Genomic DNA, 27,319 nt, shown 5'->3' on the forward strand with positions numbered 1-27,319 from the left:
GATCTTTGATCCATTTGGACTTAAGTTTTGTACAAGTGGATAAACATGGATCTATCTGCAGTCTTCTGCATACCAGTACCCCAGTTATGCCAGCACCATTTGTTGAAGATGCTTTATTTTTTCCATTGTATAACTTTAGCTTATTTGTCAAAAATCAAGTGTTAATACGTGTTCATCAGGGTTTTCAATTCAGTTCCATTGGTCTACATGCCTATTTTTGCCAGTACCAAGCTGTTTTCAGGACTATAGCTGTATAATGGAGCTTGAAGTCAGGTATGGTAATTCCTCCTGAAGTTCCTTTATCATATAGGGTTGTTTTGGCTATCCTGGGCCTTTTGTTTTTCCATATGAAGTTGATTATTGTTCTTGCCAGGTCCTTGAAGAATTGTGCCAGAATGTTGATAGGGATTGCATTGAATCTGTAGACTACTTTTGGAAAGATTGCCATTTTTATTATGTTGATCCTACAAATCCAAGAGCATGGGAGATCTTTCCATTTTCTGGTATCCTCTGTGATTTCTTTCTTTAATGACTCAAAGTTCTTGATATACAGGTCTTTCACTTCCTTGGTTAACATTATCCCCAGATATTTGATGCTGTTTATGGCTATTGTAAAGGGTGATGTTTCTCTGATTTCTTTCTCAGTCACTTCATCATCTGTATATAATAGGGCCACTGATTTCTTTTAGTTTACCTTGTATCTTGCCACATTGCTGAAGGTGTTTATCCACTCTAGGAGTTCCCTTGCAGAGTTTTTCATGTCACTTATGTAAACTATCATATCATCTGCAAATAGTGAAAATTTGACTTCTTCTTTTCCTATTTGTATCCCCTTAATCTCCTTTTGTTGTCTTATTGCTGTAGCTAGGACTTCAAGTACAATATTGCAGAGATGTGGAGAGAGTGGACAGCCTTGTCTTGTTCCTGATTTTAAAGGAATTGTGTTGAGGTTCTCTCCATTTAGTTTGATGTTAGCTGTTGGTTTACTGTATATTGCTTTTATTATATTCAGGTATGTTCCTGTTATCCCTGATTTCTCTAGGACGTTTATCATTAAGGGGTGCTGGATTTTGTCAAAGGCCTTTTCAGCATCTAGTGAGATGATCATGTGGTTTTTTTCTTTCACAGTTTGTTTATATGGTGGATTACATTGATAGATTTTCTAATGTTGGACCATCCCTGCATTCCTGGGATGAAGCCTACTTGATCATGGTGGATGATTTTTCTGATTTGTTCTTGAATCCGGTTTGCTAGTATTTTATAGAGTATTTTTCATCGATGTTCATGAGGGAAATTGGTCTATAGTTCTCTTTCTTAGTTGTGTCTTTGTGTGGCTTGGGTATCAAGGTAATTGTAGCCTGGTAAAAAGAATTTGGCAGTGAGCCTCCTGCTTCTATTGTGTGGAATACTTTGAGGAGTATTGGAATTAGCTCTTCTTTGAATTTCTGGTAGAATTCTGTACTGAAGCCACCTGGGCCTGGGCTTTTATTAAAGTTTGGGAGACTTTTGATGACTGCTTCTATTTCATTAGACTTATAGGTATGTTTAGATTGCTTATCTGCTCTTGATTTAGTTGTGGCAAGTGATATCTCTAGGAAATTATCCATTTCCTTTAAATTTTCGAATTTTGTGGAGTACAGATTTTCAAAGTATTCCCTGATGATTCTCTGGATTTCTTCAGAGTCTGTTGTTATGTCCCCCTTTTCATTTCTGATTTTGTTAATTAGCATGCTCTCTCTCTGTCTTTTGGTTAGTTTGGACAGAGGTTTGTCTATTTTGTTGATTTTCTCAAAGAGCCAACTCTTTGTTTCATTGATTATTTTCAATGTTTTCCTCATTTCTACTTGATTGATTTCAGTCCTATATTTGGTTATTTCCTGGCATCTGCTCCTGCTGTGTGAGTTTGCTTCTTTTTGTTCTAGAACATTCTACTGTGCTATTAATTCTCTAGTATGAATGTTCTCCAGTTTTGTCATGTGGGCACTTAGTGGTATGAACTTTCCTCTCAGCACTGCGGATGTTGTGTCTTCATTCTCATTGAATTCCAGGAAGTCTTTAATTTCTTTTTTTATTTCTTCCTTTACCCAGGGATGGTGCAATTGTGCATTGTTCAATTTCCATGAGTTTGTAGGGTTTCTGCGATTTGTGTTATTGTTGAATTCTAATTTTAATGCATGGTGGTCTGATAAGATACAGGGGGTTATTCCATTTTTTTTGCATCTGCGGAGATTTGCTGTTTGCTATTATTTGGTCAGTTTTAGAGAAGGTTCCATGTGGCACAGAGAAGAAGTTATATCCTTTTGTGTTTGGGAGGAATGTTCTATAGATGTCTGTTAAACCCAGTTGTGTCATAAGTTCTGTTAGTTCTTTTGTTTCTTTGTTAAGTTTCTGTCTGGAGGTCCTATCTATTAATGAGAGTGGAGTGTTGAAGTCTCCTACTATCAGTCTGTTAGATTTTATGTGCAATTTGAGCTTTAGTAATGTTCCTTTCATGAATGTACGTGCCTTTGTATTTGGGGCATAGATGTTTAAAATTGAGACTTCATCTTGATGTACTTTTCCTTTTATGAATAAATAGTGCCCTTCTTCATCTCTTTTGATTGATTTTAATTTGAAATCTAGTTTGTTAGATATTAGGATTGCTACACCAGCTTGTTTCTTAGGTCCGTTTGATTGGAAAATCTTTTCCCAACCCTTTACTCTGAGGTAACGTCTGTCTTTGACGTTAAGATGTGTTTCTTGCATGTTGCAGAAGGATGGGTTCTGTCTTCGTATCCATTCTGCTAGTCTGTGTCTTTTTATAGGCAAGTTGATACTGTTGACATTGAGGGATATTAATGACCATTGATTGATGATTCTTTTTTGGGGGGGTGGGAAGAAAGTGTTTATTTGGCTTATTCTTCTCCTAAGTGAAGACAATAAGGACAGGAACTCAAACAGAGCAGGATACCAGAGGTAGGAGCTGATACATAGGCTATGGAGGAGAACTGTTTATTGACTTGCTTCAAATGGCTTGCTCTACAGAGTGAGTTCCAGGACAGCCTCCAAAACAACACAGAGAAACCCTGTCCCAAAAAAAAAGAAGAAGAAAATGCCTTGCATTTGGCATTTTCTCAACTGGAGCTCCTTCCTCTTATGACTCTACTAGTGCTAAACTGATATAAAATATCCAGCACATAACTGAACCCAAGAGAATGTGTTCACGTGGGTATTGTTGCACCCCCTTTGTTTTTTTTTGGTTTTATGAGACAGGGTTTCCTTTGTATTATTTGGAGGCTGTCGGTCCAGCCCAGCCTTGAACTCACTGAGATCTGCCTGCCTCTGCCTCCCGAGTGCTGGGATTAAAGGCATGCACCACCATCGCCCGGCTGTTGCACCCACTTGTAATCCTTTCCCTTTATAGACTGTGGTAAAGGATAGTAGATTCAGTGCCACCTGGGAAACATAAAGAGGCCCTATCTCAACAAAGAAAACAAAACAAATAGGTGTTCACTTGATTAATGGTAAAATATCGGGTCTTCATAAGTTTCTGTCTATCTAAAATATTTGTTTACAAGGGGGGAAGGAACAAAGTGAAACCAGACTTACCGGACACCAATTCACTGTAAATAGTTATTGTTGCAATTATAGAACTCTTAAGAACTTATCCTCTGATTTCTTTCTCAGCCCTTTTATCATCTGTATATAGTAGGACTACTGGTTTTCTTGAGTTGATTTGTAGCCTGCTACTTTGCTGAAGGTGTTAGTCAGCTGTAAGAGTTTCCTGGTAGAGTCCTTTGTGTCATTTATGTAAACTATCTGCAAACAGTGAAAGTTTGACCTCTTCATTCTCAATATGTATCTCCTTGATCCCCTTTTGTTGTTGTATGGCAATGGCTAGAACTTCAAGTACAATGTTGAAAAGGTATAGAGAGAGTGGACAGCCTTGTTTTATTCCTGATTTTAGAGGAATTGCGTTGAGTTTCTGTCCATTTAGTTTGATGTTAGCTGTTGGTTTACTGTATATAGCTTTTATTATGTTTAAGTATGCCCCTGTTATCCCAGATCTCTCCAAGAACTTTATCATGAAGGGGTGTTGGATTTTGTCAAAGGCTTTTTCAGCATCTAGTGAGATGATCATGTGATTTTTGTTTTTCAGCTTGTTTATATGGTGGATTACATTGAAGGATTTTTGTATGTTGAACCATCTCTGCATCCCTGGGATGAAACCTACTTGATCGTGGTGAATGATTTTTTTGATGTGTTCTTGGATCCGATTTGCCTGTATATTATTGAGTATTTTTGCATCAATGTTCATGAGGGATATTGGTCTGAAGTTCTCTTTCTTAGTTGTGTCTTTGTGTGGCTTGGGAATCAAGGATATTGAAGCCTCATAGAAAGAGTTTGGCAAAGACCCTTCTGCTTCTATTGGGAGACTTTTGATGACTGCTTCTATTTCCATAGGGGTTATAGGTCTATTTAAATTCCTTATCTGTTCTTGATTTAATTTTGGCAAGTGATAGCTATCCAGGAAGTCGTCCATTTCCTTTAAATTTTTGAATTTTGTGGAGTACACGTTTTCAAAGTATGACCTGATGATTCTCTGAATTTCCTCAGAGTCCGTTGTTATGTCCCACTTTTCATTTCTGATTTTGTCAATTTGCATGTTAACTCTCTGCTGTTTGGTAAGTTTGGACAAAGGTTTGTCTATCTTGTTGATTTTCTCAAAGAACCAACTCTTCATTGCATTGGTCCTTTGAATTGTTTTCCTAGTTTCCACTTCATTGATTTCAGCCCTCAATTTTATTATTTCCAGGTGTCTACTCCTCCTCGGGGAATTTGCTTCTTCATGTTCTAGAGCTTTCAGCTCTGCTGTTAATTCTCTAGTATAACTATTCTCCAGTTTCTTCATGTGGGTACTTTGTGCTATGATCTTCCCCCATAGCACTGCTTTCAAAGTGTCCCATAGGTAGTGGTATGTTGTGTCTTCATTCTCATTGAATTCTAGGAAGGCTTTAATTTCTTTTTTATTTCTTCTTTGACCCAGGAATGGTGCAGTTGTGCATTATTCAATTTCCATGAGTTTGTAGGTTTTCTGCAATTTGTGTTGTTGTTGAATCCTAATTTGAAAGCATGGTGGTCTGATAAGATGCATGGAGTTATTCCAATTTTTTTGCTGCTGCTGAGGTTGGATAAGTTGCCAAGTATGTGGTCGACTTTTAAGAAGGTTCCATGTGGTGGTGAGAAGAAGGTATATTCTTTTTTATGTGGATGAAGTGCTCTATAGACGTCTGTTAATCCCAGTTGTGTCATTACTTCTATTAGACTCTTTGCTTCTTTGAGTTTCTGTCTGGTATTCCTGTCTAGTGGTGAGAGTGGTGTGTTGAAATCTCCCACTATAAGTGTGTTGGGCTTTATATGTGATTTAAGTTTTAGTAATGTTTCTTTTATGAATATGGATGCCTTTGTATTTGGGACATAGGTGTTCAGGATAGACACTTCATCTTGGTGGATTTCGCCTGTGATGAGTATGTAATGACCTCCTTCATCTCTTTTGATTGATTTTATTTTAAAGTCTAATTTGTTAGATATTAGGATTGCTACCCCTGCTTGTTTCTTGGGTCCATTTGATTGGAAAAATTTTCCCAACCTTTAACTCTCAGGTAATGCCTGTCTTTGAGGGTGAGGTGTGTTTTTTTTATGAAGCAGAAGGAAGGGTTCTGTCTTCGAATCCATTCTGCTAGCCTGTGTCTTTTTATGGGTGAGTTAAGGCCATTAATGTTGAGGGATATTAACGCCCATTGATTGGTCATTCTTCTTCGATTTGCAATGGGTGTTGGTGGTGGAATTACGTGTGGAATTTCACCCCTTTGTTCTTTTGGCTGTTGGTAGAGAGGGATTCTCTAATGCCTATGTGTTCCTGGTTGTAGTTAACTTCCTTGGGCTGGAGTTTTCCTTCCAAAACTTTCTGTAGGGCTGAGTTAGTTGATACGTATTGCTTGAATCTAGTTTTGTCATGGAATATTTTGTTTTCTCCATCTATAGTGATTGAGAGCTTTGCCGGGTATAGTAGTCTGGGCTGGCATCCATGGTCTCTTAGTGTTGGTAGAATATCTATCCAGGACCTTCTGGCTTTCAGAGTTTCCATGGAGAAGTCTGTTGTAAGTCTGATAGGTCTGCCTTTATATGTTAGTCTGTATGTTTGGGGTCTTGATTATTATGTGGCGAGGGGACTTTTTTTGTGGTCCACTCTATTTGGTGTTCTGTTAGCTTCTTGTACCTTCATTGGCATGTCTTTCTTAAGGTTGGGAAAGTTTTCTTCTATGATGTTGTTGAATATGTTTTCTGCCCCTTTGAGGTGGTTTTCTTCTCCTTCTTCTATACCTATTATTCTTAGGTTTGGTCTTTTCGTGGTGTCCCATATTTCCTTGGTGTTTTGTGTTAAGGATTTGCTGGACGTAAGGTTTTCTTTGGTTGATGAATCCATTTCTCCTAGTGTATCTTCAAGACTTGAAATTCTCTCTTCCATCTCTTCTATTCTGTTGGCAATGCTTGTATCAGTAGTACCTGGCTGTTTGCCCAGCTTTTCTATTTCCTGCCTTTCTTCAGATTGTGTTTTTTTAATGTCTCTATTTCAGTTTTCAACCCTTGCAGTGTTTGCATTGCTTCTTGCAATTTTTGGTTTATCTTTTTGCCCATTTGTTGTCTTTTATGAATTTTTTGGTTTGTTCTTTCTTCCATTTCTTGCATTTTTGGTTTGCTTTTTCTTCCATTTCTTTGAGGGATTTTCCTATATCCTCTTTTAGCCTGTATCATTTTCATGAAAGTGATTTCAAGGTCATTCTCTTCTGCTTCTTTTGCATTGGAATATTGGAGTCTTGCTGGTGTGGAGTCTCTAGAATCTGGTGGTGTCATATTTGTTTTTCTGTTGCTGAGTGTGTTTTTGTATTGTCTCTCTCCCATCTCTTCTTCTAGTGGGTGCAGAAAGAGCCCCTTACTGGTCTTGTGGTTAGGGAACCAGAGTTCCCTTTGTTTGGTGCTAGCAAGTCCAATAATTTGGTGGTTCTTCTATTCCTTGTCCTTGTTCTGGTCCCGTGGGTGGCAAAGAACAGGAATCTGGGACACTTAGCCTCCCACCTGGTCCCCTGGACCCTTTGCTGGATCCTGTTGTACCTGATCCTGCGGCCGGAACAGCTGCTCCCCTGGTCTCCCTGGCTCCTCTCGTTTCCTGGTCTCGTTGGTGGGAGAGAATTCCTGGATTCTGGGGTGTTTGGCTCCCACCAGGATTTGAAGCTCTGTGCAGTTCCCAGGCGATCCCCAGGCACTCTGATTTATGATTCTTGTTTGTGCTTGATTTATTGGTAGTGAAGTCATTTTGTGTAGTTTCTCCTCCCTTTTTCTTTTGGTGCTTTGTAAAGTGCGATTATATATTGCCTGTGTCTTTGTGAGCATAGTTATCTTCCTTGGATCTAGGTTTTCCTTCTAGCATTTTCTGTAGAGCTGGATTCATGGATACATATTGTTTAAATCTGGCTTTGTCATGGAATATTGTGTTTTCTCCATCTATGGTAATTGAAAGCTTTGCTGGATATAGTAGTCTGGGCTGGCATCCTTGTTCCCTTAGTGCTTGTATGACATCTATCCAGGATCTTCTGGCCTTCATTGCTTCTATTGAGAAGTCAGGTATATTTTGGAGAGGTCTGCCTTCATATGTTACTTGGCTTTTTTCTTTAGCTGCTCTTAATATTTTCTCTTTATTCTGTAGGTTTGATGTTTTGATTATTATATGGTGAGGTGACTTCTTTTTCTGGTCCAGGCTATTTGGTGTTCTGTAGGATTCTTGTATTTTCATAGGCATATCCTTCTTTAGGTTAGGGAAGTTTTCTTCTATGATTTTGTTGAATATGTTTTCTGTACGTTTGAGCTGTATTTGTTTGCCTTCTTCTATACCTATTATTCTCAGGTTTGGCTTCTTCACAGTGTCCCATATTTCTTGGATATTTTGTGTTAGGGATTTGTTGGTTTTGAGATTTTCTTTGGTTGACAACTCTATATCCTCTAGTGAGTCTTCAGCATCTGAGATTCTCTCTTCTATCTCTTTTATTCTATTGATGATACTTGCATCTGTAGTTCCTGATCATTTATCCAGCTTTTCTATTTCACACATCCCCTCATTCTCTTCTTTCTTTATCGTTTCTGTTTCAGCTTTCAATCCTTCAACTGTTTGATTTGTTTCTTTCATTTGTTTGGTTATTTTTTCTTGGTGCTCTTTAGATTCTTTGAGAGATTTATTTCTTGAAAATTTCCCCCATTTCATGGATGTTTTTGTTTGTTTTTCTTCTAGATTTCCTCGTTTCTTCGTTGAGGGACTCTATCATCTTCATAAAATAATTTTAAGGTCTTTCTCCTCTGCTTCGTCTATGTAGTGCTTTTCAGGTCTTGCTGGTGTTTGTACCCTAGATTCTGGTGGAGTCATGTTGGTCTTTCTATTGCTGTGTGAACTCTTATTCTGTCTTCTTCCCATCTCTTCTCGCAGTGGGTGCTGGTGGGGTCTTTCCATATCCACTGATCTCCTTCCTTCCTGAAGCTGAAGCTGGGGATGCTTACAGTGAAGCTTAAGCTGGAGCTGGGATCACTGGAGTTTTGGGCCTGGAAGGGCTGATGTCTTTCCTGTGTGGGCAGGCCTTCTGGTTGCCAGGAATGGCCCACAGAAGCTCCAGGGAATGGGTGTTGGGCAGGAGATGGGGAGTGTCCCTCTGGAGACCGAAGCTCACCTGAAGCTGGGCTTGCCAGAGTTTGGAACCTGGAAGGGCTGATGTCTTTCCTGTGTGGGCGAGTCTTCTGGGTGCCACGAGAGGCCCCAGAAGATCGAGGGGATGGGTGTTAGGCAGAGGATGGGGAATGTCCCCCTCCCCGAGACCCAAGCTCACCTGCAGCTGGTCTCACCAGAGTTTGGGGCCTGTCTTTTCATATAAAGTTGAGCATTGTTCTGTCAAGGTCTGTGATGAATTTTGCTGGGATTTTGCTTGAGATTGTATTGAAAATGTAGATTGCTTTTGCTAAGATCCGTAAGTGGAGTTCTTTATTGGTCAAAATAATAAAAATCAGGATTCAAACATAGAGAAAATGCTGATAGATGAGAGGATAGGAACAAGCCAAACCACCTTTACCTCACTAGTTTCCCCAGTGGATAAAAGCAATTTCCTACTTTTTTCCACTTATATCCTATCTCCACACATACACCCTACTTCCTGTCTTTGCCCATCCATCTCACTTCCTATCTATTCCCAGCCTTCTCACTTCCTTTTTGTGCCCAGCCATCTCCTTTCCTGTCTTTCTGAACAAACCTCCTGACCTCTATGGTTATAGAGTGACAAGTTCCATCCTCTGATCTTCAGAGAAGCTTTATGTGTATAAACAAGATATCAACACATTTTCCAGGCATCATTTCTTTGAAAAATCTAACACAACTCCAGGTTATCACAATTCCATAGTACCAGTGGACTAAAGGTAAAGAAAGCTGAAGGTAAAGTCAGGTGTTGACTGGAACCACAAGATTAATGTACATAACCAACAAAATATCATCCAGTCAGGTGTCATTGTCTAGAGGAAATAATCCAAGAAGTCATTCCCCATCAACAATCTACCCTGAATGTGAGCAGGAGGTCTGATAGCAGTGGACTGGGGCCATATTGTCACCTAAGCAGAGAGTGCCATACATAGGAAATGACAAGTGCAAGGTCACTGAGGACATGGAAATAAATAGCAGAAAGAATCCACTCACATATCTAAAGTAAGCTATGGACATACCTGCTCAGGAAACAGGGCCTCAACTGAGCCAAATATGAAGGTCTGACTATTGACCAATGTCTATCTTTCCTCCTAGCCTCCTATTGTGGGTGCCCTTGCTCCTCTGCTCAGATCACTATTGAGTCAATTCCATCAAGCATTGTAGAAGGTACAAATGTTCTTCTAGTGGCTCATAATATCCCGGAGAATCTTCGATCCTTTTTCTGGTACAAAGGAGGAATTGTGTTCAAGAGCTCTGAGATTGTCTGGCACATAAAAGCCACAAATTCAACTGTGTTGGGCCCTGCACACAGTGGTAGAGAGATAGTGTACAGTAATGGATCCCTGCTGCTCCAGAATTTCACCTGGGCTGACACTGGATTCTACACGCTACGAACTCTGAGTAGAGACATGAAAACTGAATTAGCACATGTGCAACTCCAGGTGGACAGTAAGTGATTTTGTGATTATTCAGTTCTGGGTGGCTCTTTTGTCTGACCTGTGCATAACTTCATTCTGTACTATGTCTCATGTTGGTATTTGAGCATTTAGTGCAGGACACACGTACTAGAGACAAATGACCATAGATTATACTCTTGCTCTGACTCAACCCTCAGAGTTGTGTGTGTGTGTGTGTGTGTGTGTGTGTGTGTGTGTGAAAGGATAAGTCAGTGCAAATGCATTAGATTCTGTTTTGTCTTTGGTGTTCTCACTATGAACATGGTACTGAGAAGGACCCTTTTGGCATTGGGATCCTCGGAGAGAGGTGAGGGCCAGGAACCCTGGCTCCATCCCTCTCTCCCAGTCTTGATTACAAGTGACCTTGGGGAGTATTTTCCAGGTTTGAACTCTTACTTCCTTATGGAGCTGAGAGGGAACAACAGTTTTTGGATTTCCATATTTCACAGCATGTGAACCCAACTAGTGCACTGATCTGAGAGCCACAAACAAGCTATGTTACCAGGACACCTCCTTCTGAGACTCAGCATGGAGGACAGAATTAGACAGGTGCCGAGCCATCTGCCAACTCTTTTGATGGACTTATGAAAATTCACAAGACGATCATATTCTCCAAGGTGAAGAACAGAGGACACAGGTCCACTAGGCATGTGCTTCTCCCCTGGGGTCCCCCCCCCGGATTTCCCTCATGTAGCCAAATGGTAACAGGCTCTGATTGTCTTTACACCACCCAGACATGAGCTACAGTCATCCTGTTGACCACCAGGGGGTGATATTTGCTCACAGTCAAACCCTGAGTTGTTGGTTCTGTGGAGAAGAAAGAAATATACGTGATTTCCATTTCTGTTCCAATACATCTGGATGTCCCTCCTACAGACCAATCTGACATGTTGGTGCTTCCTTTGTCTGAGAAAAGTAGTATTCTAGGAATCACGTTCAGGATCCTTCTTTCTAGCACAGGGAAAGAGGGGAACCACAGGGGAATTACCAAGCAAAGGACAGAGATGTCTCTAAAATGTCAAGGTGGACATGAGCAAACCTGAACCATACCTCAGACAACAAAAGAGTCTGGAATTCAGGTTTCCCTTTGAAACTCTCAACAGCAGTGTGAGATCACCCCTTTCAAGGTCACAGGTGACCTTCTCAACAGACAGGACATGGATCTCCTGATACAACTGTTCCTGGATGTCTATCCTGGATATGATCTTGAATAGTCACTCTAGTGATAAGCAATGAGTGTCCTTCCCCTGCCATCACTCATGTGGCACCTTTCTAGGTAACACAGACACATGCCGCCTTCTGTACGAGAACAAATTCCACCTTACCAGGGCATGGTGGACACAAGGAAAACTGGGTTCAAAGCAGAGTCTCTGTGTCACAGAAAATGCATAGGGGTGAGAAATCCCCCCTCTTTTGTGCTACACACCAAGGCCAGGACAAAGCAGTGGTCAGCCCTGGTGTGAGCTGTTGGGCTTTGGGACACAGGGATAATTATTGGCTCATTGCTCACTGTGTGGTCAGGAGGCCTGAACATAAAGAGATTTGTGAAAAGAATTACAAATCAGTGCCAAGGAGAGGAGGGAGAACTGCCTTGGACAAGGATCCACCCACAGTCCATGTGACTCTTTGATGTGATTCTGCCTTGCAGCAGGCTTAGCTCAGAAGTCGCTGATTCAGGTTCATCAGAGTGACTTTAGGACACTAAAGCTGACTCAGACACATTGGAGTGACTTCAGGACAGCAGTGCTTACTGTGGGAGAGAAGAGCTGACTCTGGAACAGCAGAATTAACTCTGGAACCAAAGAGTGTGGTAGCTATGCTGGGTCCTTTGGAGACCCCACCATGTTCCAAGGGATCAAGATACCCTTGGAACTTGCCAAGGGTCACCATGGGCAGCAGCTAGTCTCATAAGTGAAGAGAATTTCCTAGCCGTGTGTGTGTGTGGCTAGGGGAGGAGTTCAGGCGCTGGTTAGAATGTCTGAGGAGAACAAGAGTCTGAAGGAGAATAAAGGTGTCTGCTTGCCCACTTAGTGGGGGTGATAACAAAGGGGGATAGAGGTCCAGCAGCAGGAAGCTCTCAGTGAACAGGAAATGGCAAATGGTTGAATTGAAAGCCAGATTGTTTTCTGTTTAATGGCAATCAGGTTGGTTGCTATATTCTGAAGGCGGAGTTTTCCAGCTAGAACAGATGACAAAGAAAAGAATCTGACCTGTGTGGATCAGTGAGGTGTTTCATTGAGTGAAGGCAAAATTTGTCAGGCCCATTGACTTGAATTTAGTGCCCAGATCCCACATGGCCAAAGAAGAGAATCCTCTCACTCCTAAATGTTGTCCTCTGCCACACACATACTGTGGCACACACCCATCAACATACCCATCTATTTAGGAATGCACATGTATTCACACCTGCATGAATTTATGAACAATTGAAATTGAAATATATGTAAAGAATTAAATTAAACCCTGGACATACTAGACCTTCTCTAGGTAGCATTCCTTCCAAAAATGAGATTAACCATGGTCTTCACAAAAGTGTACTCCAAGTGAACTTGAAGATAGTTCACTAAAAACCTCAAAGGTGAAGTTACGGGTTGGCTTGAATCACAAGAGGAAAGAACCTAAAGCACAGGAAAGTCAGAGTGTCAGGTGTGAGGGTTTTTAGGGAAACAAGCAAGGAAGTCATCCCCCAATGCCAATCTACACTGAATGTGAGCAGGATCCTGAGGGAAGTGAACCGGAGCTATGTTAACAACTGATCAGAGTGTCATACATAGAAGCTGACATGTGCATGGACTCTGAATGCATAGAGCACATGTCCTGAGTCACCTAGTAGGACTAGGAGACACACATCTTGGCTGAGCAATGGCCACACCTGCTCAGGACACAGGGTCCCAACATAAATAAATACCAAATTCCTACTACTAATGGATCTTTCTTCTCTTCTAGCCTCTCATTGTCATCACTATCCCACCTCTGCTCAGCCTACTATTGAATCAGTTCCACCCAGTGCTGCTGAAGGGGGAAGTGCTCTTTTAGTGGTTCACAGTCTCCCAAAGAATATTTTAGCCATTTACTGGTACAAAGGAACAATTGTGATCAAGGACCATGAGATTGCCAAATACAGTGTAAACACAAATTCAAGGCCCACAAACACTGTGGGCCTTGCACACAGTGGTAGAGAGACACTGTACAGCAATGGATCCCTGCTGATCCAGAATTTGACCAGGAGTGACACTGGATCCTACACCCTAAAAACTCTGACCAGAGATGGGAAAGTTGGATTAACGCAAGGACAACTTCTGGTAGACAGTAAGTGATTCTCTGTGATCATTCAATCTTCTTTAATATTTATACACATATCACTGTCTTTTCTGGCCTCCACTTAGTGTCCCAATGTTGGTGTTTTGGTATTTAGTTGTGGTCACACATGATGGAGACACATGTTGATATCATACTACATCATCTGACTCCCCCTCTGTCAGGAAAGTCCTTGATGTAAAGAAACTCAGTCTAAGAGTTGCTCAGGTAGGGGCTGATTGAGGCAGTTTTGAAATTTTAACAGAGAGGCAGTCTCCAGGAAGCCTTATTCATACTAACTGTCCTAGGCTCAACTGCTACTGACAATATGGGATATTTTGGAAGGGCTAGATTATGCCTCTTAGTGCTGAATGGGAGCAACATTTTTTGGTTGTCCATGTCAAACTGGGGAATTTATTTTCTCCAAACATGAATTTCATAAAAAAATCTAAGAACTGTTGCAGAGACAGAGGAGGAGTGATGCCTATTAGTCTGCTCTTTATTGCTTGCTCGGCCCTCTCTTTTATATCACCCTTAGGACAGGAGCAGAACTACTTTCAGTGGACTGGACCCTCCCACATCAATCACTGATTTAAAACATTGTACTATAAATTTGCCCACAGATTAACATGGTGCTGGCATTTTCAATTGAGTCCCCCTCTTCCAAATCAACTGTAGCTTGTGTTACATTTACATAAAACCAGCCATGCTCATATAAATCTTTTCTAACACCCAAGCTTGCCGAGCATATCAGACTTTTTCTATACCTTACACAGACCTAGACTTGTTGAATTCAGGGCAATGTAGCAAAGGCATGTAGAAATTGAAGTCAAGGATTGACTGGAGCCACAAAGGAATCTGAGAAAAAAAAAGCTATAGAATGAAGATGTGGGGTCTGTGGAGAAAAAGTTCAGAGAAGGCATAATATCAACCTCAGTGTGCAGTGCTTGACTGAGGGCAGTGAAGGGCAGCCGTATAGACACCCCAGGAGAGAATTCCATGTAGAAGAAATGACAAATTCAGGGACACTGTGGAAATGAGGGTCATGTTGTTAATATTCACCAAGTGGGTTGCAAACACCCACACCTTAATCTTTAGACTGAGTGATGAACTTATCTGTTTAGAATATAGGTTGCTTTCTTTCCACCAAGCACAACAATCCTTGAGATAACTGTTTTTCTTTTGTGTTTCAGCCTCCCTTTCTGTGTGCTGCAACCCTCTCACTTCTGTCCAACTCATGATAGAGCCAGTGCCACAGAATGCTGTTAAAGGGGAAAGCGTTCTTCTCCTTGTTCATAATCTACCCAAAAATATGCTATCTTTTGCCTGGTTCAAATCAGCATATAGCATCCCAAATTATAAAATTGTGGCATACAGAAGAGATGTGAATTACATCTACAAGGGGCCTCTCTACAGCAGAAGAGCAATGGTGTACCCCAATGGATCCCTTTTGCTCCAGGATGTCATGGAGAGTGATGCAGGAATCTATACACTACAAATTTTCAAAAGTGATTTACATTTTGAAATAGCATATATACTACTCCATGTGTACAGTAAGTGATTCTCTATCATCTCCAGCTGCTGGGTGTAGCTTATCCTAATTCATACACTTAGCCCCCAGGACTGGGCTGTGCCTGGTTCCTTCTCCCCATTGTGTCCCCACATGGGGTTTGGACCTGCACTGCAGGAGTAGACAAATTGTAATGTATCAGAAACACTCACCACTATTTATTTGTAGAGTTGTGGACCTGTGCTTGGTAAACTTAGTCCCAGGATGTCAGCTGTAGCCAAGACACTTGGATCCTTCATGTAGATTTCCCCAGAAAGACAGTGTGGGAATCAGGCAGGGCCTGGTGATGAAGTCATGGAATCCTCACAGAGAATGTCAGGAAGCCCTGGCTACAAATTTGTGTCTCTGACTAGACATCAGATGACACTGGGGAACTTTTAGTTACTGTTTGGTTTTGAATTCCTGTTAGAGAGGGCAGAGAACAAGACTTTATTGGTATGTGGAACCAGCTAGTGCACTGTCATGAGAGCTACAGTCAGCTTAGGTCACCAGGATGCCTTACTTAAGGATAGCACATGGAGAGTGTATCTGGTCAGTTTCCCATATAGCTAAGTAACTGTCCTGATGGAATTATGAGTCCTCACAGGAAGGTTAGGATCCCCAAGTGAAGTAATAATGGACAGAAATCCTTTTGCAAGTGATTGTCCTCTAGGGTCCAGCTTTGGAATTCTCTCCTTCAGGTAACTAGTAGCAGAGGTACTGATATGGAAATCTCCCAGACATGAGGGACAGTTCCTCTAGTAACCATTAGGTGGCTATAGAAGGACACGAAATAAATACCTAGACGTGTATTTCTAGGACCCATGAGCTTAATTGTAGCCTACCTTCCATCCATGTCCCTATAGATCTGGAGGTCACTTACAGCATTCTTAGACATCCTGATTGCTTCCTGTGTTTCTAATCACACTTCTCTACCAGAGGACCCTATGTTAACACCCATTATCACCCTATAAATCCCATTAAGACTTCACCTAGACAGATGTCTGTTGCATACCAGGATGGGTACGTAGAGACCCAAGACATGGCTCTACCATCATGGGAAGATGGAGGGTTCCTCTGAAACTCTTCTTAGTTTGATGGAGTCACCACCCTTTCTCCAGGACTCAGGTCACCTCCTGCTTCGTATCCTCAGGAATCTATTCCTTGATTTTGTTGGCCCTGTCTGGTGATTCTATTGAGAGTGGGTCTGGTCCCTTTCCCAGGCATTACTCAGATGGCCCCTTTCAAGCTTTAATAGACATCTGTGTCACCTTTCAGTTGGGATTAAATCCCTCCTTCTCAGAGCATTGAGAATACAAGGCAGAGTAGGTGCTCTGCTAGGATTCTGTATCATAAAGTTTGGGAGAACATAGCAGAGGGCAGCCCTGGGGGGGGCTGTTGTTGTCCTAGGTCACAGAGTTGATCATCAGCCTTGTTCCTCACTGCATGGTGTGCAGGACTTAAAAATATATAGAGAACCTGACTGGGACACCAGGCAGGACTAAGAATTGTAAGGACAGAGAATGGCCTTGGACACCATTCTTGACAACATTCACATTAACCTCAGAATTGCCCCTGCCTGTAAAGAGGCAGAGCTCAGAGAATGGAGGTCTGTAAATATTGGGGAAATGCTTGAGGAAAAGCTGTTCTACACAGAGTGAGGGCAGAACAGATGGCACACCCTGTGAAGGCCCACTGTGAACTGTTCTGCAAACTGGTAGTGGCTCCTGCTCACAGTAGAAGAGAACACTGTCTGATCATGTAAGGGGAAGGTGAGTTCACAGACTGGCAGGAATCTCCTAAAGTGGAAGGATAGGAAAGTCTTCAATCTAAGTCCTGTCACCTGCATTTACACACACACACACACACACACACACACACACACACAGGATGGCATACATATGCTTATGCACAAACACACACTCATACCCACCCACAGGCACACACTCACTCCACACACACACAATTTAATGAAGCCTGGAGTTGTATTTGTGTCAGTAGTTCCACACATGAAAATTTCATAAATAGCTGGACATGAAAATACAATGACATTCCTTCTTCAATCCACCCTCCAGTATCTGAGCCTGCCTAGGTATCCAGTATTCCAGGAAGATCAAACCAGTTTTTCTAATAAGACTCCAGCTCTAGTGGACTGGAATACAGACTAGAATTCCATATCAATGTGAAGTCGGGGGGTTAACTTTTTCCAGAGAGATCAAAGAGGTCAGATTGGGAAGACTGGGGTCTGCAGTGGAAAATCTGAGGGAAGGCACCCCACCTCCTCATTTTCTGAGTGTGGGCGGGCATGTGAGAACAGTGAGTGTGTAAACACATGAGGAGACAAGAAGTGACACAGGCAGGTTCAGAGGTTATAGATGTCGTTTGCTACTTTCTCCCTCTGAGTGTGACAGACACTCACACCCACCTCAGTTGAATGATGGAATAAGCTTCTCAGTAATCAGACCCCAGATTTTCACCAAAACCGAAGTCTCAGTATTGATGGATTTGTCTCTCTTTCCTTCTACCCTCCCTTTTAGCCTGCAGGATTCCTCCTTCCCAGCTCTTTATTGATTTAATGACACCCAATGTTCTTGAAGGGACAAATGCTCTCCTACTTGTTCATAATATCCCAGAGAACCTTCAAGCCTTTTCCTGGTACAAAGAGGTAAACATCCTCACCAGACATTTAATTGCATGGAAGGAAATAACTGATAATGAAAGTTGGCTGGGGCCCGCATACAGCCGTAGAGTGACTGTGTACCCCAACGGATCCTTGGTGCTCTACAACACCACCCAAAATGACACTGGACTCTACACCCTACAAACCTTAAATACGCAGTTTAAAACTCAAGAAACACATGTGTACCTCCACATATACAGTAAGTGATTCTTTGTGACCTCTGGACTCTGGCGGGTTTGATTTCCCTTATCACACACAGGATTGAGTGTTGTAGATTGATTGTTTCCTATTTATATTCTGTCTCCAGGTTGGGGTTTGAGCACTTAGAGCAGGACACCCATTGGTTAGACATACTAAAATAGACCAGAATCCCTCACCTCACTCCACCTACAGAGGAGGATGTGTGCTGAGTAACTCAGCCCAAGTATATTAGCCAGCCTCAGAATATTGGGGTCTTCACCATGAACATGTCCTTGAGGAAGACCTCGTGGGAGTCAGGCATGGTCTATAGGGGAAACTATGTTTTCATCATGGTGAGGTGAACATCAGGAATCCCTGGATTAAGAACTTTGTTCCAGACTCAACTCCAGGTGACCATGGAGAGCTTGTCTTCAGGGCTAGATTTTGACTTCCTGTCAAGCTGACATGGAACAAGCCTTCAACCAACTGTTCAATATACACAGAGTGTTGAACTAACTGTGTACTGTCATGACAGCTTCAGTTAACTAGGTCACCTGGGCATGTTTTACACGTGAATTTCAGTGGACAGTTGCCACAAGTAAGCCAACTCTTCTTATGGGCTTAGGAGACTTCAGAGAAAGTCCAGGCTGTCTAAGGGGATGGACAGAGGTGACAGGTCTCCAAGCAGGTCCTTGTCCTGAGGGGTTCAGCATAGGGAATTCTCTTCTGGAGGTAAATAGTAAAAGATGCTACTGATTTGTGTAGCTACCCATCCAAGGATCAGGCCATTGCTCATATCTAAGCTCAATTGGGGCCCTAACAATGATCATGCACTGTGTGCACTGGTGAAGGGAAAGAGAGACCTGGAAGCACAGAGGCTAAACTAGGGCTACAAAGGTCATGGGAGATTGATGCAAATAACAAGAAATCTGTCTAATGTCACAGACCCAAAGTCTCCACCCTGGAGGGTTTAGTAAGTGTCCATTGACTACAGAGGAGGTAGTCGAGATCTCTGAAGGGTTATTGTCATTTACACTCCCTCTTTTCTTCACAGAGCCTGTGACACAGCCATTTATCCAAGTCACCAGCACCACAGTTACAGCACAAAACTCGGTGGTCCTCAGCAGCTCTGTGGATTTCACTTGCCTGGCAGATGATACTGGAGTCTCCATCCGGTGGATCTTCAATAACCAAAGTCTGCAATTCACAGATAGGATGACACTGTCCCCGACAAAGTGCGCACTCTTCATAAATCCTGTCAGGAGGGAGGATACTGGAGATTATCAGTGTGAGGTGTTTAATCCAGTCAGTTCAAAGACCAGTCTCCCATTCAGTCTGGTTGTGAGGAATGACTGACCATTCTCTGCTCATCCACTAGTAGATTTGGGGCATTTCTTTATTGATCTGGTACAGAAAGGAAAAATGTTACATGGTGAAAATGATTGGTCACCACTCAGGTACAGCTAGCATTGTGACTCATGACTGTAATCCTGGGATAAAGGTGTGCACCAGGTTAGAACAGGACATAAATAGAGACTTGGCTTCCAAAAGCAAAAAGAAGAAATCAATATAGTAAACAGAATTGCAGTAGTTAAGAACTTAGGTTGTGGATCAAATATACAGATTATTCTCAGAACCCATGGAAATTTTTCATGAGCCCCTAATGTTCTGGATGCTCTGAGTCCCCTGTTAACATGGGGCAGGGTTTGGATGGAGATAAATGCATCCTCTCATATTCTCATATATATTCCATTTATAACTGATTCATTTAACCCCAATGCCACCTATGCACCAGTAATCATTGTGAAGTGAGGAAGAGTGACAGGAAAAGGGACTACACTCATTCTTTGTGCACATAACTGTTTACTAAATAATTCAGATCAACAGTTTGAGGCACACATGTGAAAAACCATGGCTAAAGACTTACTGCCCCACCCTCCCTGGGGAATGATGTGGGGATTGTGTGTGGGGCTTGGGTGACTGAGGGAGGGACAAGGGAGGAGAGGTGGAAGAGGGAGCTGGAATTGACATGTGGAGCATGTCTAATTTAAATAAAAACATATTGTGGAGAAAATGACTGACCTGGACTGTTTCTATCCTGAGTGTGGCACGCACATGATATCACACAAGATTCCTTTACTTATTAACATTTTTGGAGACATACATGGAATTTCCCATTTGGCCATTCTGAAGAGGATAAATAATTGGCAGGAACACATTCATGTTTTTCCCTCAATACATGTTTTTATTTAAATTAGAAAATGGATGTTTCACATGCCAATCCCAGCTCCCTCTCTCCACCCTCCTCCCTTGTCCCTCCACCAGCCCCAATCCAGCTCCCCATCAAATCCCCACACAATTTCCTAGGGAGGGTGAGGCCCTCCTTGGGGGCATCTCCAGAGTCTGCCATTTCATCCAGAGCAGGACCTAAGTCTTTCCCCATGTGTCTAGACTGAAAGAGCATTCCTCTGTTTGGAATGGTCTCCCAAAGTTCATTCATATGCCATGGGAAACACTAATCTACACCCAAGGCCACAGATACTTCTGAAGCCTCCTCACTGACACTACATTCATGGAGTCTGGATCAGTCCCCTGTTGGCCTCTCAGCCATCAGTGTGGGGTTCAAGAGCTCCCCCTTGTCCAGTCAGCTGTCTTTGTGGGTATCACCAGCATGGTCTTGACCCCTTTGCTCATCACTCCTCCATCTCTGTCACTGCGTTCCAGGAGATCAGGTCAGTGTTTAGCTGTGGATATCTGTCTCTGCTTCCATCAGTCACTAGATGAAGGTTCTAGGATGGCATATAAGGTAGTCATTAACCTTACCATCAAGGAGGAGCATTTAATGTAGTCTCTCCACTACTGCTTAGTTTGCCAGTTGGTGTTATCCTTGTAGATCTCTGGAGATCTCACTAGTGTCATCTCTCTCCTTAAGCCTACAATGACTCCATCTATTATGGTATCTCTCATCCTGCTCTCCTCTGTTCTTACCTTAACTCATCCTTCCTGCTCCCCCATGCTTTTTTCTCCACTCCTCTTATCCCCTTCTCTTTTTCCTGGTTCCTACTCCCCTCCCCCAATATTCACAATCTGCTCAGGGGATGTTGGCTTATTCCTCTTCTCTGGGGTATCATGCATTTCTCTTGGGATCCTCCCTGTTGTCCAGACTCCATGGCAGTGGGATTGTAGGCTGATACTCTCCTGATCCATATCTAAAATCCATATATGAATGAGTATATACCATGTTTGTCTTTTTGTGACTGCATTACCTCACTCAAGGTGGTTTCTTCTAGTGCCATCCATTTGCCTGCAAATTACAAGATTCCATTGATTTTTCCGCTGAATAATACTGCATGTGTAAATGTACCACATTTTCTCTATCCACTTTCAGTTGAGGGGCATCTAGGTTTCTTCCAGGATCTATCTACTACATATAATGCTGCTATGAACATAGTGGAACAGATGTTCTTGTTGTATGAATGGGCATGTTTTGGGTATATGCCTAAGACTGGAATTGCTGGGTCTTGTGGTAGACTGAGTCCTATTTGCCTGAGGAATCTCCATACTGATTTCCAAAGTGACTGTACAATTTTGCACTCTCACCAGCAATGAATGAGTGTTCCCCTTTCTCCACATCCTCTCCAGCATAAACTGTCATTGGTGGTTTTTATTTTAGCCATTCTGACAGGAGTAAGATGATATCTCAGAGTTGTTTTGATTTGCATTTCCCTAATGGCTAAGGATGTTCAGCTCTTTCTTAAGTGTATCTCAGCCATTTTATACTCCTCTGTTGAGAATTCTCTATTTGGTTCAGTCCCCCAATTTTTTTATATATTTTTATTTTTAAATTTAAATTAGAAACAAGGTTGTTTCGCATGTCAATTTCAGGTCCCTCTCCCTTTCCCTCCCCTCCTCCCGTGCCCTCCCACCAACCCATCCAATATCCTCTCATTTCCCCAGGGAGGGTGAGTCCCTCCATGAGGGTGTCCATAGTCTGTCATTTCATCCAGGGCAGGGTCTAGACCCTCCCCCATGAGTCCAGGGTGAGAGTTCATCTCTCATTGTTGGATGGGTTCTCAAAGTCCGTTTTTATACCCGGGATAAATACTCATCTACTACCCAAGGCTCAATTGATTACCCCCAATTTTTAATTGGATCCTTTGGTGTTTTGGAGACTTACATCTTGAATTCTTTGTAAATTTTGGAGATCAATCCTCTGTTAGGTGTGGGGTTAGTGAATATCTTTTCCCAATCTGTGGGGTGCCTTTTTGTCTTGCTGACTGTGTCCTTTGCCTTACAGGAGCTTCTCAGTTTCAGGACGTCACATTTATTAATTGTCAATCTCAGTGATTGTGCTACTGGTGTTATGTTCAGGAAGCTGTCTCCTGTACTAATTCATTCAATGGTAACTCCCACTTTCTCTTCTAAGAATTTCAGTGTGGCTGGATTTATGTTGAAGTCTTTAATCCATTTAGCCTTAATATCTGCAGTCTTCTACATGCCAATATCCAGTTATACCAGCACCATTTGTTGAAGATGCTATCTTTTTTCCATTGTATAATTTTAGCTTCTTTGTCAAAAATCAGGTGTTCATAGGTTTGTGGATTAATCTCAGGGCTTTCAATTCAATTCCATTGGTCTACCTGCCTATTTTTGTGCCCAAATCAAGCTCTATAATAGAGCTTGTATTCAGGGATGTTGATTCCTTCAAATGTTGCTTTGTTGGCCAGGGTTGTCTTGGCTATCCTGGGTTCTTTGTTTTTCCCTATATAGTTAATAATTGTTCATTCAAAGTCTGTGAAGAATTATGCTGGGATTTTCATGGGGATTGCATTGAGTCTGTGTCCAGACCCTTTTCTCCGGTAAGAGAAATACTTAGAGTAACAATTATAGGTTAGCCAGCAAGAAACAAGCAAAAATCCAACAGCTTTATAATTAATATGTGCTTTATTTGGGGACTGGAACTGTGGCAGAGCCCAAGCGGCTGGCAGGGAAAAACCAAAGCAGCTGGCAGAGCAAAACTACATGTTGCATACTGGTGTCAGCATGTGGGATTGAATTTCCACATAGAACGACAAAAGCTTTAAAGGGATTTTATAAACAAAAGAATAGAGAGAAGCATGGCTTCTTAATAGCAGCATTTTTCTCAGGTGAGCTCTGTTTTGCTAGACAAGCAGAGACGCAGGTGGCTTGCTTAAGGGAGTCTTCCTGTCTCGGCATAAGCAGAAAAAAAAGAAAAAACAAGGTTTTTTAAGAGGCTTTGATAACAATTGAAAGGTGTGTACATACAGCTGGAAGTGTCAATGACCACATCTTCAAGCCGGCAGCTTTTGCTGGATGTCAGCATAGACTGAGGTGATGGGCTGGAGTCACACTTATGCCTGCCATCTTGGAAAAACTGCAGTTTGAACAGCCACGGTTTTAACAGATAAGACACATGGCCAGAACAACATAAAGATTTACAGTAAAGTCAGACGTGGATGAAGAAAAAACTCTAAAGGTTTACAGTGTGTTTAAAAACATATGTAGGATTGGGAGAGAAAAAGAAACGGCATAGTGGTAAATAAATATAGAAGTCAGCTGTGGTGGCATACGCTCCAGAGGCAGAGGCAGGCAGATTCCAGAGAAATGCTGTCTCAGAAAAATAATTAAATAAAAGTAAAAGGAATAGAGTAATAATAGATAAATAAATAATTGTAAATATGGAAAATACACAGAGAGTGTGGATACTGTATGCTATTGTGTTTTTCAGTTTTTTGATTGCTAAGGAAGAAACAACTGCTATGGTACACTTGATTATAAATGCTGCTGAATTAATTCAACCAATATCTTTTGAAAATGCCTTGACTTCCAAATTTAAGTATAAGGATATGTTACTTTGGAAAAGATATTTTATTTCTGTTTCCATAGAAAATGGAAAGCTGTGGATTCCTTCCAGGCTTCTGTGGTTTGATGAACCAAGACCCCCAGAAGCGATGGGCCAGGTGTCCTAACAATTAAGACAGCTGAGATGATGTAGCCTTACAGACTACAAAAAAATGACTTGGCCTAGGTTTCTGAGTTTTGTCATAATCCCCATGGTATGAACAGCACTTCCATCCAGCAGGAAGCAGTTTGGAATGATCAATGTCCAAATTCCCATATTGTTTATAAATCTTAATTTACATTTAAATGGGGTTGCTTAGAATTGGTTAATGATCACAACCAATCTCTTTTTAATGGTAAAAGGGGAATTATGGCATGGAAATGAATACTTAATATGGGTATAATTTTTCATTTATTGATACAAATTCAGTGTTAATTTTGTGATATGTATAGTTCTCCTCTTGTTTAAGTATTGTGTTTATACTGATCTTTTAAAATATGATACATAATTAAATGCAGATTATAGATAGTCACTTATAATAGTAAGAACTTATAGTTAGGTAAGTTAGGTTTTATAGATATATAGAGATGTATTTGAGATAGATAGATAGATAGACTTCAAACCTTTCAAAGACCTTCAGCAAGTGGCATTTAAAATGGGTTATTGTTTTTCTTGACAATGAGAAATGTCTGCTCCAGGCAGCATCAATTACATATGAGAGGAAGATGGGCATCAAACAAACTCGTTATGGAGTTTGCTTTCAACATAACAAGTTAGCCATTTGGGCAAGAAATGCTCTTGCCTAGACTATTTGGCTGTTGCTGTGTAAACTGGACATGCAGGACCCACAGGAAAGTGACTGCTGAACTCAGTCTTACAGGGTTCCTGATTCATGGAAGAGTCTGCCAGACTTTCTCCAGGACACAGAAAATGACTGACAGACTACCAGTGCCGATGGACAGCTTGAAATTTCCTGCTTTGCTGAGAAGACTTCCAGACACATTGTGGCCTATGGGCTGAAGATGGATGCCCCAACATTACAGATGAACTCTGGGTGACTGTCCAGGTAGCAAGATGTCTCTGTCAATTCTAGTGTTTATATGTTATCCTTCTGTGGTCTTTGATGGAGTTGAAGGCAAATAGTTATAATCATAGTTTTCCTTAGTTATGATAAAATATAAATTACATATAAGACTTAAGACTCACAAAGATAGGGTAGATGATACTTTCTTTAAATCTTACTAAATGTTAATGGACAAAATATTTTAACTATGTTCTTACTTGGTAACTGTTCTGTTATATATAATTTGACTATGTTAAAGTTAAAACCTTTCTTTTAATTTAGACAGAAAAGAGGAGATGATGGGGAAGACTTGTATATATGTCAATAAAGTGCTGTTGGTCAATAGCAAATCATGATATGTGGGACTAGGAGTTGAGGATTCTGGGAAAGAGAGACACAGCAGAGACAATGTAGCCCACCAGAGAAGTAAGATGTCTGGACCTTTTTTCTCCAGTAAGAGAAATACTTAGATTAACAATTATGGATTAGCTAGTAAGAAACAAGCAAATGACAAACAGCTTCATATTTAATATAGCCTCCTGTGTGTTATTTGGGGACTGCAACTGCGGCAGAGCCCAAGCAGCTGGTGGGGAAAAACCAAAGTAGCTGGCAGAGGAAAACTACATGTTACAAGTCTGTAGATCACTTTTGCAGGATTGCCATTTTTACTACATTGATCCTACCTATCCAAGAGCATGGGAGATCTTTCCATTTCCTGGTGTCTTCTTTAATTTCTTTCTTTAAGTTCTTGTGATACAGGTATTTCACTTGTTTGGTTAGCATTACCCCCAGGTATTTTATGATGTTTGTGGCAATTGTAAAGGGTGATGTTTCTCTGATTTCTTTCTCAGCCCTTTTTATTATCTATATAGAGTAGGGCTACAGATTTTCTTGAGTTGATCATGTATCCTGCTACTTTGTTGAAGGTGTTAATCAGCTGTTAGAGTTCCCTGGTGGTTTTTTGGGTCACTTAAGTAAACTATCATATCATCTGCAAATAGTGAAAGTTTGAACTATTTCTTTCCAATTTGTATCCCCTTTATCTCCTTTTGTTGTCTTATTGCTCTAGCTAGAACTTCAAGTACAATGTTGAAGAGGTATGGGGAGAGGGGACAGCCTTTTGTTGTTCCTGATCCTAGAGGAATTGCATTGAGTTTCTCTCCATTCAGTTTGATTTTGGTTGTTGGTTTGTTGTATATAGCTTTTACGATGTTTAGGTATGTTCCTGTTATCCTGGATCTCTCCAAGACCTGTATCATGAAAGGGTGTTGGATTTTATCAAAGGCTTTTTCAGCATCTAGTAAGATGATCATGTGATTTTTGTTTCTCAGTTTGTTTATATGGTGGATTACATTGATGGTTTTCATATGTTGAGCCATCCCTGCAATGAAGCGTACTTGATCATGTTTGATGAGTTTTCTGATGTGTTCTTGGGTCTGATTTGCCAGTATTTTATTGAGTATTTTTGCATCAATGTTCATGAGGGAAATTGGCTGATGTTCTCTTTCTTAGTTGTATCTTTGTGTGGCTTGGATATCAATATTATTGAAGCCTCGTAAAAAGTGTTTGGCAAAGATCCTTCTGCTTCCATTGCATGGAATACTTTGAGGAGAATTGGTATAAGCTATTCTTTGAATTTCTGATAGAATTCTACACTGAAGCAATCTGCCCTGGGCTTTTTTTCATTGGGAGACTTTTGATGATTGCTTCTATTTCCTTAGGTGTTATAGGTCTATTTAAATTGCTTATCTGTTCTTGATTTAATATTGGCAGGTGATATCTATCCAGGAAGTCGTCCATTTCCTTTAAACTTTTCCAATTTTGTAGAGTACAGGTTTTCGAAGTATGACCTGATGATTCTCTGGATTTCCTCAGTGTCTGTTGTTGCTTCCCCTTTTCATTTCTGATTTTGTTAATTTGCATGTTCACATTCTGCCATTTGGCGAGTTTGGATAAAGGTTTGTCTATCTTGTTGATTGTCTCAAAGAACCAACTCTTTGTTACATTGGTCCTTTGTATTGTTTTCCTAGTTTCTGCTTTATTGATTTCAGCCCTCAATTTTATTATTTCCTGGTGTCTACTCCTCCTGGGTGAGTTTGCTTTTTGTATTCTAGAGCTTTCAGCTGTGCTGCTAGTTCTCTAGTGTAACTATTCTCCAGTTTTTTCATCTGGGCCCCTGTGTTATGAACTTTCCTCTTAGCACTGCTTTCAAAGTGTCCCATAAGTTTGTATGTGTTGTGTCTTCATTCTCACTGAATTCTAGGAAGTCTTTAATTTCTTTTTTCATTTCTTCGTTGACCCAGGCATGGTGCAATAGCACATTATTCAATTTCCATGAGTTTGTAGTGTTCCTGCAGTTTGTGTTGTTGTTGAACTCTAACTTTTAAGCATGGTTGTCTGATAAGATACATGGAGTTATTCCAACTTTTTTGTACCTGTTGAGGTTTGTTATGTTGCCAA

The 27,319-nt window shown here is 41.2% G+C and overlaps 1 protein-coding gene across 1 annotated transcript in view; it reads left to right on the forward strand.

Annotated features, from left to right (window-relative positions):
* Window positions 1-19,289, forward strand: part of LOC101832595 (carcinoembryonic antigen-related cell adhesion molecule 3-like) — a 31,591-nt gene extending 12,302 nt beyond the window's left edge. Inside the window, exons 3-7 of the mRNA XM_040734687.1 lie at window positions 9,866-10,219; window positions 13,174-13,536; window positions 14,718-15,077; window positions 17,611-17,952; window positions 18,988-19,289. Of these exons, the coding sequence (XP_040590621.1) occupies window positions 9,866-10,219; window positions 13,174-13,536; window positions 14,718-15,077; window positions 17,611-17,952; window positions 18,988-19,289 (1,721 nt within the window). The remainder of the gene's footprint in view (window positions 1-9,865; window positions 10,220-13,173; window positions 13,537-14,717; window positions 15,078-17,610; window positions 17,953-18,987) is intronic.
* The last annotated feature ends 8,030 nt before the right edge of the window (window positions 19,290-27,319 follow it).

Source organism: Mesocricetus auratus, unplaced genomic scaffold (genome assembly GCF_017639785.1).
Source record: "Mesocricetus auratus isolate SY011 unplaced genomic scaffold, BCM_Maur_2.0 Super-Scaffold_100038, whole genome shotgun sequence".
NCBI lineage: Eukaryota > Metazoa > Chordata > Mammalia > Rodentia > Cricetidae > Mesocricetus > Mesocricetus auratus.